The 15158-nt window shown below is 45.0% G+C and overlaps 1 protein-coding gene across 1 annotated transcript in view; it reads right to left on the bottom strand.

The window, feature by feature from the left end:
- The window catches only part of Dock5 (dedicator of cytokinesis 5), a 182989-nt gene that overhangs the window by 39403 nt on the left and 128428 nt on the right, over positions 1–15158 (bottom strand). Inside the window, exons 24-30 of the mRNA XM_048422301.3 lie at positions 15025–15095; positions 14435–14541; positions 12070–12206; positions 9482–9577; positions 6027–6125; positions 3014–3108; positions 1384–1462 (exon numbers count right to left, since the gene is read on the bottom strand). Coding sequence (XP_048278258.3) covers positions 1384–1462; positions 3014–3108; positions 6027–6125; positions 9482–9577; positions 12070–12206; positions 14435–14541; positions 15025–15095 — 684 coding nt within the window. The remainder of the gene's footprint in view (positions 1–1383; positions 1463–3013; positions 3109–6026; positions 6126–9481; positions 9578–12069; positions 12207–14434; positions 14542–15024; positions 15096–15158) is intronic.

Here is a 15158-nt window from a genome sequence, read left to right on the forward strand (position 1 = left end):
AAAAGCCCTCCAGTTCTGCCAGACTTTGGAACCAGTAAACACTTTCCTGATTTTTTTTTCCTGGACAAAGTAACTGTGGCCAGTCAAAAACATTTCAACCAAAGAAGGCCCTCACATTCAATGTAACCAAAAAAAAAAAAAGGAACAATCTGAATGTTCCTAAGAATTTAGTTATCATATCACAGGCCAGCAGTGTAATGAGCCATATTCAGCAGTTAAAAATATTATGAAAAATGTTTAATATCATTGGAAAAAAGTCTTAGATTGTGGGAAAAGTAAAGAAAGTAGATGAATGGATCATTAAAGAGTTAACGGGCTCATTTCTACTTTGGTTTGTATATGTACATGATGTGTGTGTGTGTGTGTGTGTGTGCATGCACACGCACTTATACATCCTCTGATTATGAATCTCTAGCTTAAAGGTCAAGATAAAAACAAAAATCACATGACAAGAAAGGTACATCACCAAGAGAGTGTTCTCTGAAATTAATCCCCTCAAAAGCTGGGGCCTGATGTACCTTCACCAGGAACTGGTAGTCTGCTGGGTGCACACACAAATATCCTTCTATTTGTCACAGGAAGGAATAATGAAGTTGAAGCTACCAGAAGCCTGGGTTTGTTTGTATTTGCAATAGGATCTCCTGGAACTCACTATTAGACCATGCTGGCCTCAGACTCAGAGAGACCCATCTGCCTCTGCTTCCTGAGTGCTGGAGTTAAAAGTGTGCACCACCCACTCAGCCTGTTTTGCAGGTATTCACATAATAGTGACCGTGTGCTTATGAAATTGCTTATTTGCACATTCATGCCTACGTGGACAGAATCAGCACGAGAGCTTAACCACAAAGGCTGAGGATGAGAGCAGCCTCCAGGATGAGACTTATCCGTAGTTTCGTTTCCTGAAGTTTCAGGACCTTTGGTCTACTGTGGTCTGAAACCATTAGCATTTCGCTCAACTCTCGCTCACATTAACTCCCAGTGTCCTGCTGCAATTATTCTATTTCGCTGTTCATTGTTGGTGTTAACCTCATACAACTGCCAAATTAAACATCCCATAGGTCTGCATGCATAGGAACACAGTAACGACAGGCTTAGCATTGAAGATTCAGGCTTCTGCTGGTGCTCTTGGACTGAACCTCTGAGATCAGAGAGGGCACTGTGTTTGTATTTCATTTAGATATACTTTCTATGACAGTACTGCTCACATTGCCTTTTCTTTACTTTGGTGCAATGAAAACCAAACCATTTTTGGGGAACTCTATTTTGGAATGTATGCTTTAGGAGATTGGCAGACCCCTGAAAGCCCTTTTTGACAGTGATGAAACCCAAAATGCCACCCTTTCTGCTGGTGATCAAAGGCCTTCCAGATGCGTGAATGCCTACCTGAAGCTCGAAGCTTGCCTGATCCATGAAGCTCTTGGTGAGAACTTCAGCAAACTGATTGATGGCACGGAGGAAAACCCTGGGGAGGAAAGACCAGATGAGGAGGGCAATCCTGTGCCTCTGGAGAAGCTTCCCTACCTACTCTGGACACAGGACCGATCCTCCTGGGCTCGGCTGGGAAAGTCAATAGAACCTTCAGTGTCTTTAGAGGCCAGAAGGAGGGATACAAACTCGACCTCTCTGGTGGCCTGTAAGAGCTTGGGGGTTACAGCGTCAGATAGCCGAGGATGGGCACCAGAGCAGGTGGTTTACGTCCTGCTGTGACACTTATCTGCACATGTCAACATTCTCGTGAAAATTTTCTCGAACCTTTTATCTAATTGGGAAGGGACTTTCTATCAGGTTCACAGGGAAATGACAGTGCTTATAGTGATTTGGCTTGTGGGCTCATTAGCAACATTCTAAAGCTATATTATAATGCAATATATATATATATATATATATATATATATCAGTTCATTTCATGTCTATTTGACAAGCATCTGTTGCTAGGTAGCAATTCTAAGGTACTGACAAAGGTACCATGCTCAAAACCTAAGTCCTGCTCTAAGAAAATTACAGCACAGTAGTGGGTACCCTTCCTAAGACATCTATTTGCATTCGAAGAGAGAACATGAAAAAGAATTACACGATAGGGTTTCAAAGAGATACAGGAAACCAGAAGAAAGAAAGATCAACAGACATTTCGGAAAGGCTGGGTATTCGAATGTGGTCCCGGAACGGAGTCGTGCGAGGAGAATTCTGAGACTGAGAGAACACTCCAAGAAAACAAGACAAGGGTCTTGTGACCTCAGCTCCTTCAAGACACGGGATTGTTCCTGGGATGTGGTTTGGGGCTCCTCCCAGGTGTAGTGGGTAGGAGTGAGTCTGCTTCAGATCACTTGAGGTTGCTTGCTGCTGCTATTCAACCACGTTTTAAACCCTCCTTTATATGCCTCTACGGAAAAAAACATGTGGTTTGTCTTTGTGATGATACACAGCTTGAATTATTGAGAATTTCACCCATGTGACCTTTCTCAACCCTCAGAGCATAAGCTGTCTGAATAGGCTCCACTCTCCCAGGTCCCACAGCCTCTAGCGCAGAGACAGCTGGGGACAGAGGTTTCCAGTCGAGGTGATGTTTCAGAGGGGCCCCGCCCATGAATGGAAGAGCTGTCTATAGACAGTGGAGAAGGCATGGCAGGCGGAAGCAGAGGTGTGAGACAGAGAATACATTAAGGAACCAGAAGTCCGGTTGGTGCACAAGTCACACACTTACAGAGGATGTGGCTGGAAAGGCAGGCGGGACCTCGAACATCAGGATGAGGTGCTTACATGGAGCCAATGAGAGGACATGCAGTGGGGATTAATATGAGGATGGTAAAGACACTAACCCAGGCAAGCAGAGACAGCAAACAGACAGAACTTGGTAGCCTAGAGAAAGGGACTTTCCAAGCACACACATCGGGGTCACGGAAGGGGGAAGGCGCTCTTCAGAGGGGCCAGTTTGAAGCAGAGCTGCACTTGAAGTATGTACAGCGGACCAGCACATGCAAGGTCACATGCCTCAGAATGACCACGGCTCTCTCACCTGCTCTGAGTCATGTTCATGACCATCCAGTCTTTGGCATACACATTCTTCCCAATCAGATCCTTAAACATAATGAAGGTTTCCATGAGGAAATCCTGTGGAGAACAGTGGAGGAAGGGTTTGGAAAACAGGCTCATTCATAGTCTGTCTTTCAGCACGTGGACAGAAGGACCCCTATTTTGGGACAATGCATTGACGGTCTCAAAGTTGTGGCCATCTTCAAAAAGTATTTGATTTAGCTTTTGCTTCTGTATCATGAGACCAGATGTGATCTAAATTGGCCTCGTGCCTCAGTCCCTGAGTGTTGTGATGACTGGTGATTGATAGCACCCCAGACTATGATTTGATTTTTTTTTTGTTTCATAGCATGATTCTGTAAGGAAAACACGGACACAATATTATCCTTATTTTACGAATGGTTTCGCAAGGCTGAGGAAAACTAAAGGGCCACAGAAAATAGGATGCAACAGTTGGGGGACACTGACCTCATGTTTACAACCCTTATCTATTTGGTCCCCCCACTGTGTGCTGTCTGACTATATCTCTTAAACTTAAAAAGAAGTTAACAATCATTTCAATAAAAACCTCTTATTTCATTTGTATGGGTGGATTGCCTACATGTATCTCTGTATGCTATTTGTACATCCAGCGTGCATGAAGGCCAAAAGCTGGGGTCAGATCCCCTAGGACCAGAGTTGTAGAAGTTGGGTGCTGCCATGCGGATGCTGGAAATCAAACCTGGGTCCTGTGTAAGACCAGTCCATGTCAGCTCTCCATCCACAAGTCATACATTTTTAACAGATCCTAGTTCAGTTCTCCCTGACTCACGCTGCAGGACAGAAGGCTCATGCTGCAGGACAGAGGCTCATGCTGCACACACAGGGCAGCTATAACCCTGCAGAAGAGGCTGCATCACAGGGGCCCGCGAGAACCGCAGTAAGGGATAACACAAGTGGGCAGAGCACGGGGCAGTAGCGAGGGCCAGTCTCGTCCAAAGGAGGATGTGAGCAAAAAGCAACTCAGAAATAGAATAGGCTGGCTAAAAAAAACAAAACCTAAAAGGTTTTGAAACCATTTTTACTACTTAGCTAAATTTAGACTTTTTCCACTGGGATTGCTGAAAAGAAAATCGGGTTGTTTGCTGCTCAGACTCTGTGCATACAATCCCATGAAGAAAAGGACATTGCATAGTGCTAGGAACATGGTATAGGAAGGACAGGATACCCTTCCCCCCAGCTATCTATTCATTTATCTACCTACCTACCCACCTACCTATCTAGGATCTACATGTTTACATGATCTAGATAGGTAGGTGGGTAGGTAGGTAGATAATATATATATCATCAATTTTGAGACAGAGACTCATGTAACCCAGGCTGATATTGAACCAGGCTATGTAGCCCAGGACAACCTTAAATTGTGGATTCATACTGTCTGCGAACTCAGAACATCCCTACTTTACCCGCCTTCCAAAGGAAATTAAAAAGAAAAGAAAGTCACTAGCGTATGTTCATACAGCCCACAAGAATGGAACTATGGTTACAAATAGCTACTCTGCACAGGCTTTGACTGTGAGCACTTCACAGGGCCAGGCATTTCCATGCATGGATTTAGTCAGTGCTCCCACTAATCCCCCATGTAGACAGGATCTAACGGATGACGTAACCGGTTGGTTCAGCAAGATCAAGTAGCTTGTTTCATATAAGAAGTCAGAATGGTCACAGTTCAGACATGTGCTCCCTGCTACAATGTCTGCTCTGAAGGAGAGCACCTGGCTGCTTCGGTGGCCTATGCCACTCCCTTCCTCTGACCGCATTTCCTTGTACGGTCATGGAGACATCCACACATGGCTGACTCCTGAACCATGCTGTATCTACTTGAGACCCTCACCTGAGACACATGGACCAACACTATGAAGGTCGGTGTTAGACTAACAATAATAAATTCTACCCATTTTCTTCTTTTGTCTATACCATGTGGGCACTATAGAAAGGAGGATGGGGGCGGGGTGTGTGTGTGAAGAACTGTATCCTTCACCTTGGCACACCAGCCAGGCATGCTCAGTATGGTGAGGGTGAGAAGTAGAAGAATCCAGACCAGTGGTCCTCAACCTTCCTAATGCTATGACCCTTTAATTTAGTTCTTCATGACGCGGTAACCTCCAACCACAAAATTATTTTATTGCTACTTCATAACTGTAATTTTGTTACTGCTATGAATCAATCATAATATAAATATCTGATATGCAGGATATCTGACCTGTGAGCCACAAGGGACTCACAATCCACAGGATGAGAACCACAGATCTAGATCATAGAGAAGAATGAATGAGCCATGGATGGCTGGACCCAACCGAGTATCAAGTTTGCTCAGCACATCAGAGAACATCTTTACCAACAGCTTAATCCCACCAACAGGTCCCCAGAGACCTTAGATGCATGCTTATAGAAACTGTGAAAATAACTTTTCTTTTTAAAGTAACAGGAAATCATTCCCAAACACTGTGAGGGCCAGAGCGGTAACCTCTGCTTGCTTCCTCCCGAAAGAGACAGTGGCCAACCACATTCTGAGGAACCAGCAGCACACTAGGCCACGGAGATTCCGTGCGTAGAACAAGGAACTTCCTCTTAGATGAGATTCAGACTTTTTCAGAGCAAAAAGATGTCCTAAGTGTTTCAGAAGAAGGGCCCACACTAAGTTCACACATGATGATCATTGAGTGTGGGTGCTAACTCATTTAAATTCTAACAGGTTGAGTAAGCATCAATTCCTTTTTGTGCCCTCTGTGGGCAGCCATTCACACTGCAGTAATTGGGAAGGAAGCCTTGAACTCAGGATGCTCAGCTTCAGTTACCGGTCATTAAATGTAAGCAATCTTCAGAGGGGTCTAGCAGAGCTCAGGAGATGAGGCAGGGGGATCACGAGTTTGAGGTTGGTCTGGGCTATGAGAAAAGAATCGTCTCAAACAAAACCAACACATTAGCGTTGCCAAGACGCAGAGCGGCCAACTTACAATGATGTCCTGTCTGGTTTTGAAGGTGCTGATGTAGTGGCTGTAGTGGCTGTCCTCCATCTGTCGTAAGATGGCAATCATGCAAGCTACAAAGCTGCCCTGCGGGAAAGAAGCAGAGTCAAGGTTTCTTAGAGTAGATGATGAAAAAAGACTTCGGGCATCATGGACTTGGCTTTTCTACCCATTGAACTCTACAAAGACACCTGGAACTGGAAATACGACTTCCAAAGGCCTAAAGGCATGTACTTCGCAATTCAGCTTCAATCAAGCACATCCTAAGTGTGAATCAGGAAACCTGGAGCCCCAGGCATCCCACCAACAGCTGTGACTTCTGGATTCCTCTAGGTGTAGGGACATGAAGATCTCAACTAGGTTACCAGTTACGACAAACTAGTTTGTGGGTTCTGAGTCCCTGGTTGGGGTGGAGCTGAGGAGAAGCTCTTGGGACAATGCCTGGCGTACACAGATGAGTCAAATCTGAAGGTGGGATGGCGGAGGAGGAGTAGACAGAAAACAGAATGCGCCAGCTGAGCAGCTGTCAGGGGATATCTGCAATGCTGGGGTGGCTTTAGATTTCTGGAGCTTTTTAGGTTTAGAGGTTTAGGGCTCGAAGACGCACAGCCAGTAAATCTACGCAAATAACCCCAAATACCATAAACTCTACATTTTAAAATCCTTAGTCCCAATTATTTCTAACAAGGGATATTTCATCTGCAGCAATTCTGAGGGGGCAAGGGTGAGGAAGACAGGAACCCGGGCATGCCATTTCTGATTCTAGATTCCTCTGGACAGTTCCATCTAATCTGTGAATCACATGGGATTCTGCACCGATTCTAAGAAAGGGGATGAGGAACTCCACGTTGACTATAGTGTCTACTTGCAAAGGTCCGAGCTGCACACTTAGGGTACTCCTCTGTCAAATCTGGGTCACGGCTCTCACTTTCTAGCCTGAGGGAAGATGCACTGCCTCTCTGTGCTCATGCAAATACAAAAGTCACACAAATTTAAATGAATTTAGCACAGACATGTTGAAATACAGTCATACAGTCCTCTGATGTCCATCTTAGACTCTTAAAATGCTTAGTTTTCCTACCCATAAGGCAATGTAAACTGACTGTATCAAGCTTTGGATATATTTTACAAATTATCATATTTTCTGCATTTATACAACAGTCAAACACTATTTGTGTCTCTGGGCTCTTGCCTACTCTGGATTTTAGATTTAATCCCACTTTTGTTTAATTTGTGTTTCTTTTGTTCTGAATTAAACATTCCATCCATGTGGTTTTGGTCATTTTATTTTCAATTTGCTCTTTATTCATAGCCTTGTTTACTTCTGTTTTTTAAGAAAGGGTTGCTGGTAGCCCAGGTTCACCTCCAGTTAATAGACGATGACCTTGAACTTCAGATCTTCCTGCCCCACCTCCCCACTACTGGGTTTCAGGTGCATATAGCCATGCTGGTTCATTCAGTACTGGGGATCAAACCTGGGACCTTGTGCATACCCCATTTCACTTGTTCACATTCTTTACTTACTTAACTAAAACATTATCTTCTTCTTATTGACTTACAGTCGTCTTTGTATATTAAGTCTATTAATGACTTTCTACATGTGGTGGATGACTTTGACTTCACCTATTTTCAAAGATAGGGGCTTACATTTTTAGCAGAAAAAAATCCAGTTTTTCTTCTTTTTAATATTTGGAAACTCAAGAACCCTTTCCTTAGAGGACCAGGCACATACCCATTTATGTTTTATTCAGGCTGATCTAGTATTTAGTTTTTCACATAGAATGTTTCATTTCATTTGACATTTATCTTGAAGGTATAGCACCAAAGGAAAGACAAATAATTTTTTCTAAACTATTCGTTTGCTTTTCAAGTTATATTAATTCAAAAAACTCTACAGTTTCTTTATCATATAGTCAAAATTCTACCTGTAAACTCCCTTGGTTCTGTCTTACTTAGGAAGAGATACATACACAGGCACAAACATATAAACATATGCGCATGCATAGACATACATAGATATACACATATTCAATTATAGGAATCTAATATGATTTTAATTATTCTTTTAGAAGGTGATAAGTTATTACTTACACTTGACTGCTCATTATATGTATCTCACTGATTTCTGTGCTCATGCTGGGGTGACCATAACACGGTGAATGAGAATTTTCCTCTAAATATTTAAAGCGCAGCTACCACTTGGCAGAAAGGCCACTTAATGTACTTATTTCTAACCCACCTAGTTAGTAAAGGGCTCCTCAAGTCTGTTGGCTTCTCAGTTAACCTTTCCAGGTTTCAAAGAAACACTGGTCATTTCAGTTAAAAGGGGCAATTCTGTAAGATGAGCCAAACACCACACTGGACACTGAGATGTCCCCATGAACACACAACACTGACTAGACTCTGGCCTGCTGGTTGCAAATGTTCTCCCAAAACCCTTTTACCTGGGGTGGGTTGCCCATGCTCCCAATTCTGTGCCAGGAGAAAGATAAACAACAAACAGCTAAGGTTTCTGAGAACCTTATATCCTTGGGCTGGTGAGATGGCTCAGCCAGAAAAGGCGCTCGCTGCCAAGCCTGATGGCCTCAGTTTGATCCCTGGGACTCAGAATGGAAGAAGAGACTCTGAAGGTTGTTCTCTGACCTCCATGAGTGCATGATGGCACACACAAACAACTGTAACTTATAAAAGAACGCTGTGCCCTTGAGAACAGGTGGTAGAAGTGCCTACAGGGGAAACGGGAAGCCGGAAGATCAGCCCTGGGGAGAAAGCTCAGTCTCTTGTGGAGCTCCAGCTGTCTGCCTCAACTTCAGCAGCTAGTAGCCGCTGGGTGCACGGGAGCCTCGCATTTGATGTTAGCTTGGTTTGCTCTCTCAATTGGATCACTCCAGTTGCCTCTGTTGGATGCTGGAACTTCCTGGTTTAACGATGTCTTGCTATCTGTCTGCTGCTTTTCACTACCTGCTACTTGCTACTTATTTTTAATAAGTCAACCATTCAAAATCAAAATCAAGGCTTTCCTACATCATTCTTCGGACCAACAGAACAGTTCTCTAATTAAAATATAACCTCAGCTTTCAGTGTAATCAATAGAAGTTTTATCACTTTAATCATGACACTATTTAGCTTTTTGTCATTATTCTGGCCTCAATTTCAGCCTTAATTGCAACTGTTTAAGCATAATGGATAGGATATCGGCCTTCCGAAAAACACACTGATCACAAATTCTTGATGATGTCTGCCCTTTTCCTTGGAACTAAAAGGTCGGCAGTTGGTTTTCCTGAAGGAAATCCAATCCAACCTGGGGTAGAAGGCTCGTGTAGAAGCTAAGAAATGCTTAGGACTTAGAATTGTGACATGGGGGTCAACGTGGGTTCAGTGTCGAGCCACCGATGGAACGGATGAAACCTTGTGCCTGCAGTGTGGGCTGTCAGTAGACTCACAATATGGGGGGACTGCCGGCTCATCCCAATCACGGTCCGGTTGATCCTTCTCAGCAGCCTCTCCATGATCAGCTGCACATGTGCTGACGTGGGGCCCTGCAAGAGAAACACAGCTGCGACACCATCCCCAGCTAATGCTGCAGAGCAGATAAGGGATACCCCGGGCAGTCAGGCACAGTCACGAAAAGCGGAAGAAGCACATCAAAAGTCAAACAAAAAGAATCCCCCCTCAATAACACAAAACCCAAGGCCAGGGATTTGTTGTGCAATCAATGTTTGTGACTCCTTCTTAATACAAATATTAAAGCCCTAACACCCTATGATATTAGAGGTTCTCTGAAAGGTAATTAAAGTCACAAGGGTGGGGTCCTAATCTGACTCTATTAAGAGTCCTTATTAGAAGAGACACCAAGGGGGTGGGTGTGCATTTGCTCGTATATTCTCTGCCTGTTGCTTCATGTATTCATGGAGTAGAGAACACAACAGCACACAGGAGAGGTCAGCCACAAATCTTCAAGAGTGTCCTCACTGGAGCTCAGCCATACTGACGCCCTGACCTGAGACTTCCAGCTTCTAGAACTTCCAGGAACTAACGGTCTGTTAAGGCTCTCTCCTCTGTGGTGTTACAGAAGATGGGGCATCATTGCGCTAGGACTTAATGTCCCAACAGTCACATGTGACTCTAAGCCTTTATTCTACTTAGCCAACCCTTAGTTTTCAGAACTTAGAATAAAGGGAGGTAACAGTGCTCTTAGTGGGCTCAACTGTATTAATGCAAAACAGCGCTGAATACATGGACACGCTTCAATCCTTTCCCTTCCTGGGGTTGACATGACACTTACTCAGCTTCAGGGCATCCATTTACCCTTTGCCAATGCTATCAAATACAGTTTCTTTGGTTAAGAGTGGGAGCCCATTTGCCCTCTCAGTACCGGGACCCTGTCTGGTTTGAACCTGTGCAGGGTTTCATGAGCTGCCATGGTAAGAGTTATACTTTTAAAAAATATCTATCTATCTATCTATCTATCTATCTATCTATCTATCTATCTATCTATCTAAAATGACTGATTGGTCACAATTTTTATCCACTACCAAGTTCTTGGTTAGGAACCAAATCCCCAAACACAGCACTATGGGAAAATGTTTTCAACTTTACAATGTGATATCTAGAGGTGTGTCTAAAGATAAAAAGGGGAAGGTTATCTATCATGAATAAATATCGAATGAACTGTACAAACAGTATGTCAACTACTGGGGCTCAAAGATAGGGAAAAGATACATTTAGGGCTTAATCAGAAAAAATAATGGTATTCTCACATGCTTCTGGGGCCCAGACTGGCATAGCAGAAATATAAAAGTACCCACAGGAATGACAAGCTGGAATAGGTGGGCAATTGAGCCATGGTTGACCTAGTCAAGTAAAGTCAGAGCTGGCTGTGAGGCAAAATGAATTATCTTTTGTGTTCCCTGGCAGAATGGAATCTAAAGACACTGCTGAGAGGCACAGGCCAAATAGGACAAGTGGGGCTCTACCCTGTGGGAACCTCGGCCCCCAGCAACCACCATAGGGAATGCAGCCTGGCATTTGGGGTGAGAGTCTCTGTCTTCTGTACCACTGATGCTCAAGAGAACAATACTCTGTGAAGTTTCCCAGACTTGCTACTGGGGCCTGAACATAGCACACAGGAAATCCAGTCAGGGTCAGCTCCTGTATTCAAGAGGTGGGGCTGGGGGCTAGTTCACAGAGAACACCAAAAATATAAACATTACTAATGGGCTATAGAGACGGCAACACTGTCCAGGAGAAGATACGCCAAGTCAGAGGCTCAAGAGGTTTCTGCAGGAAAATCATCTTAGTGGGTGTGTATGCATGAGTGTGTGTGTGTGCCTATGTGGGTGTGTGTGCATGTAGCGGTCAGTGCCTTTCTCTTTCCCACTGCCTTATTTGCTGAGTCAGGGTCTCCCATCGGATCTACAGATCACTATTTTGCCTAGACTGGCTGGCTAGTGGGCCCCGGTGGTATGCCCGTCTTTACATGACAGTGCTGCGGTTACATGTACATACGTGTAATCATGCTCAGATTTTACATGTGTGCTGGGAAATCTAAACTCATGTTTGCATAGCCAGCTCTTTACCCACAAAGTCTTCTCCCCAGCCCGTGAACATAGAGATTTGTTTCTTTGTTTGTTTGGTTTCTGAGATGGAGTCTTACCAAGTAGCCCTGTCTGGTCTGGAACTCACTAGGCAGGATCAGCTTGGCCTCAACCTCAGAGATCTGCCTACCTTTTGCTTCATGCTGGGATTAAAGTGTGCACTACTACACCTGACCAACTTAAGAGTCCACTGCCAATGACGTCAGTGGTAAGCCAACTGGGAAATCAGCCCAGTGAGGTCCCTTGCACTAAGTTATTTGCTTGTATCTCAACCTAATGTGAGGTACGGCATGTTTAGTCCATTCTAAAAGGACACAGCTCACTCTGCTACTTCAGTGTTTCTATACTGCCTGGGATGGCGAAGGCCACAGAGTTTCCTGTTGGTTGCAAAGGGACCAGCAGAGGCTCAGGTCATAGAGGATCACTGCACTCACCACATCCTTCCTGTCCAGGACCTCCAGGATGTTGCTTAGAAGATGGGAGCTCGCCTCGTGGTCGGGTTTGCTCGAGTGGTCGTCCAGCTGGCCACTGAGCTGGTCAGTCAGCAGTGGCAGCAGCACCTCCCTGCACTCTGAAGAACAACAGAAAACGGCTCACACATGGCTTGTGCATGGCTACTTCAAGCCCCCGAAAGCCCCTCTGCAATTATACTTGTCTCTGAACCCCCTGAGGTCAGCATAGCCAACAGAGCTCGTGGACTTAGGCGTGCCGCTTCAACCTTGTCCCTGGAATTCATAGTTTAAGGAACTCCCACCACAGGCAGATGCGAGCACTGGCCACATGTCTTCTTTTTCCAGTGCTGGGGACTGATGGAGGACCTCTCCCTCGACGGCCGAGACAACTGCTTAAGCCCTAACAGTGGGTAAATTATATAACAATTTCTCCAGCTTTTAATAATCAAAAATTTTAATATATACGTTGTGTGTGTGTGTGTGTGTGTGTGTGTGTGTTTTCTTGAGTTCATGTATACCAAATGCATGCAGGAGCCCACGGAGACTAGAAGGACCTCTCCTAGAAACAGAGTTATAGACAGTGTGAGCTGCCATGTGAGTGTTTGAACTTGAACCTCAGTTCTCCACAACAGCAGCAAGTGCTTTTAACTACTGAGCCATCTCCTCAGCCTACCCGCTCCCCCTTCCTGATTTTGCCTTCAAGTTTTTATTTTTTGATTTTTAGGGTTAGAGACTGAAGTCATGGCCCTACACACGCTAGGCACATGCTTTACACCATCAACCCCTCAAGGGTTTTGTCTGTTTGTTTTAATGCCAACATGAGCACTAGGTCACAGGAAACAGATAAAAACCAAGTCAGCCATGTTCTCAGAAACGTTTGCACTTGATGGAGACAATTAGTTGTCAAATTCCTGTGACCACAGAGCTTCCTATGTGTGCCACTAGCATGTTTCGCACACGTCTTTGTGGACATGTGGTTTATGGAGAGTGTCACTCGCTACATGCTTCGCCTGGACTCTCCCCCATGATGGCACCTTACTAAGATGACTCCAGGTTCTCCGGACGCTACAAAAGAGACTCTCAGCAGTAGTGCCGCTTCCTCCAAGCAGAACTACCTAACTAGAGACCGGCGAGATGGCTCCTGAATTTGATCTCAAGAACACACATAGCGGAAGGAGAGAACTGACTCGGACCAGTTCCTCTGACCTCTCTGCAGGTGTGGGAGTGCACAGAGGCATGCATGGACAGACACCACCACCACCACCACCATCACTGCCAACACATAAAATGTAAATAAATAAAATACAAAGGAAAGAGCTGTTTAGCTGGGTGTGGTGGTGGTGTGTGTGCACGCATACAATCCTAGCACTCCTTGGTAGACAGGAAGATCTAGGGTTTGAGGTCAGTCCACACTGCTGAGAGAAAACTGTTTCGGTAAAAAAGCAAAGAAACCATAGTGGCTATCAGAGACACTAAACCAGGCTGGAGAACTGACTAGGCAGTTAAAGAGCACTTGCTGGCTTCCAGAGGACCTGAGCCTGATTCCCAGCATCCACAGCCACCCCGCACTTCAGTTCGAGGGGATCAGATACCTCTTCTGACCTCCTTGGGCACTTACACACACACACACACACACACACACACACACACACACACACACACTAGGAAAAAGAAAGATTAAACCAACTTCGGTCTCTTAAACTGCTTTCCCAAGAGGTCCTTAAGACCCAGAAAAATGGGCTATTTGTGGTGGCACACACCTTTAATCCCAGCCCTCAGGAGGCAGAGGTAGGTGGATCTCTGAGTTCAAGGACAACCTGGTCTACAGAGTGAGTTCCAGGACAGCCCGGGCTACACAGAGAAACCCTATCTGAAAAAAAAAAAAAAGCAAAACTAAATAAATAAATATTTTAAAAAAGAAAGAACCAGCAACCTGCCAAGGGTATTGCTGGACCCAAACTCAAATTAAACAAGGAAAGAAAACACAGGCAAGTGCTGTGTGTTATAGATGTCAGCCTGGTCTGGGGGGAACCACGAGATCTCTTGCTCTTCGTAAGAGCTCATTTGTAAAATTTCATTGATAAACCTACTTGTTACTCAGTTTTCGGTCTTTTGTGCAAACAATAATCACAGAGATGTGCTGCAAACATGCTGCCATATTCAGTCTAAACAGAGGCGTCACCGGTCAAAATAAATAAATCTAATTTGAACTAGACGGACCAGAGGATAGAGAAACGAAGTACCAGACACAGAAACTTTTTTTGTGACAACCACTCTGGCACACATGTGGCCAAGGGCCGTGAGTCTGACACCTTCCCCAAGTGCTACAGTTCTGAGGGAGGCTTACCTGGCTGCTGGAAAAGGCTGCTCTCCACTATCTTGGTCATGCAGTTAAGCTTCTGCCGGACCAGCTGGTTGTCGGGAATGCTCTGAATGAATTTGCAGAAAAGCACACTGGAAGAAAAGCCGCAGGGTCATTGTGCTCACTGGGCCGAGCTGAAGACACCCTTCCACACATCTCCACTCAGAGCTGAGCAGAAGGGGGCCTGGAAAGCCCACGGTGACATAAGACTTAATCTGAGAGTGTCTCTGGAAACAATCTTGTTCCCCAGAGGGTTCTGCCTTCGAACTGACTTTGCCCCTTGAGAGTCAGGCACACCCACACATACCAGCACTTTCCAGGCCCACCTCAAGTCTCGGCTTCTGCAAAAGGCCTTTTCTAGCGGTCTCCTCTCTAAAGACCTCCAAACTTTGCATCCCTAGACTCCTTTCTTTTATACCGCTTCTTTTCCCACAGAGTGCAAGTCTCTCCCAAGGGCCACAAACAGGTGTCCCCTTAACCCTTGCTCGAGCAAAGCACGGGTAGCAGCCAGGTTGTGCCCAGCACCGGGCTTGCTCCTGCCAGTTTTGAGACGCAGACAGTGTTCTGCTACTCACCTGAGCTCCATGGGATCGAACACCAGTTTGACGTCATTAATTATGCTAGGGAGATACTTCAAAGCTGCCCCCTGTAAGAAGCACAGAGGCAATCAGTGCCAAGAAAAAACAAACAAACAAACAAACAAACAAAC

This window comes from Myodes glareolus, chromosome 12 (genome assembly GCF_982192425.1).
Source record: "Myodes glareolus chromosome 12, mMyoGla1.1, whole genome shotgun sequence".
Lineage (NCBI taxonomy): Eukaryota > Metazoa > Chordata > Mammalia > Rodentia > Cricetidae > Myodes > Myodes glareolus.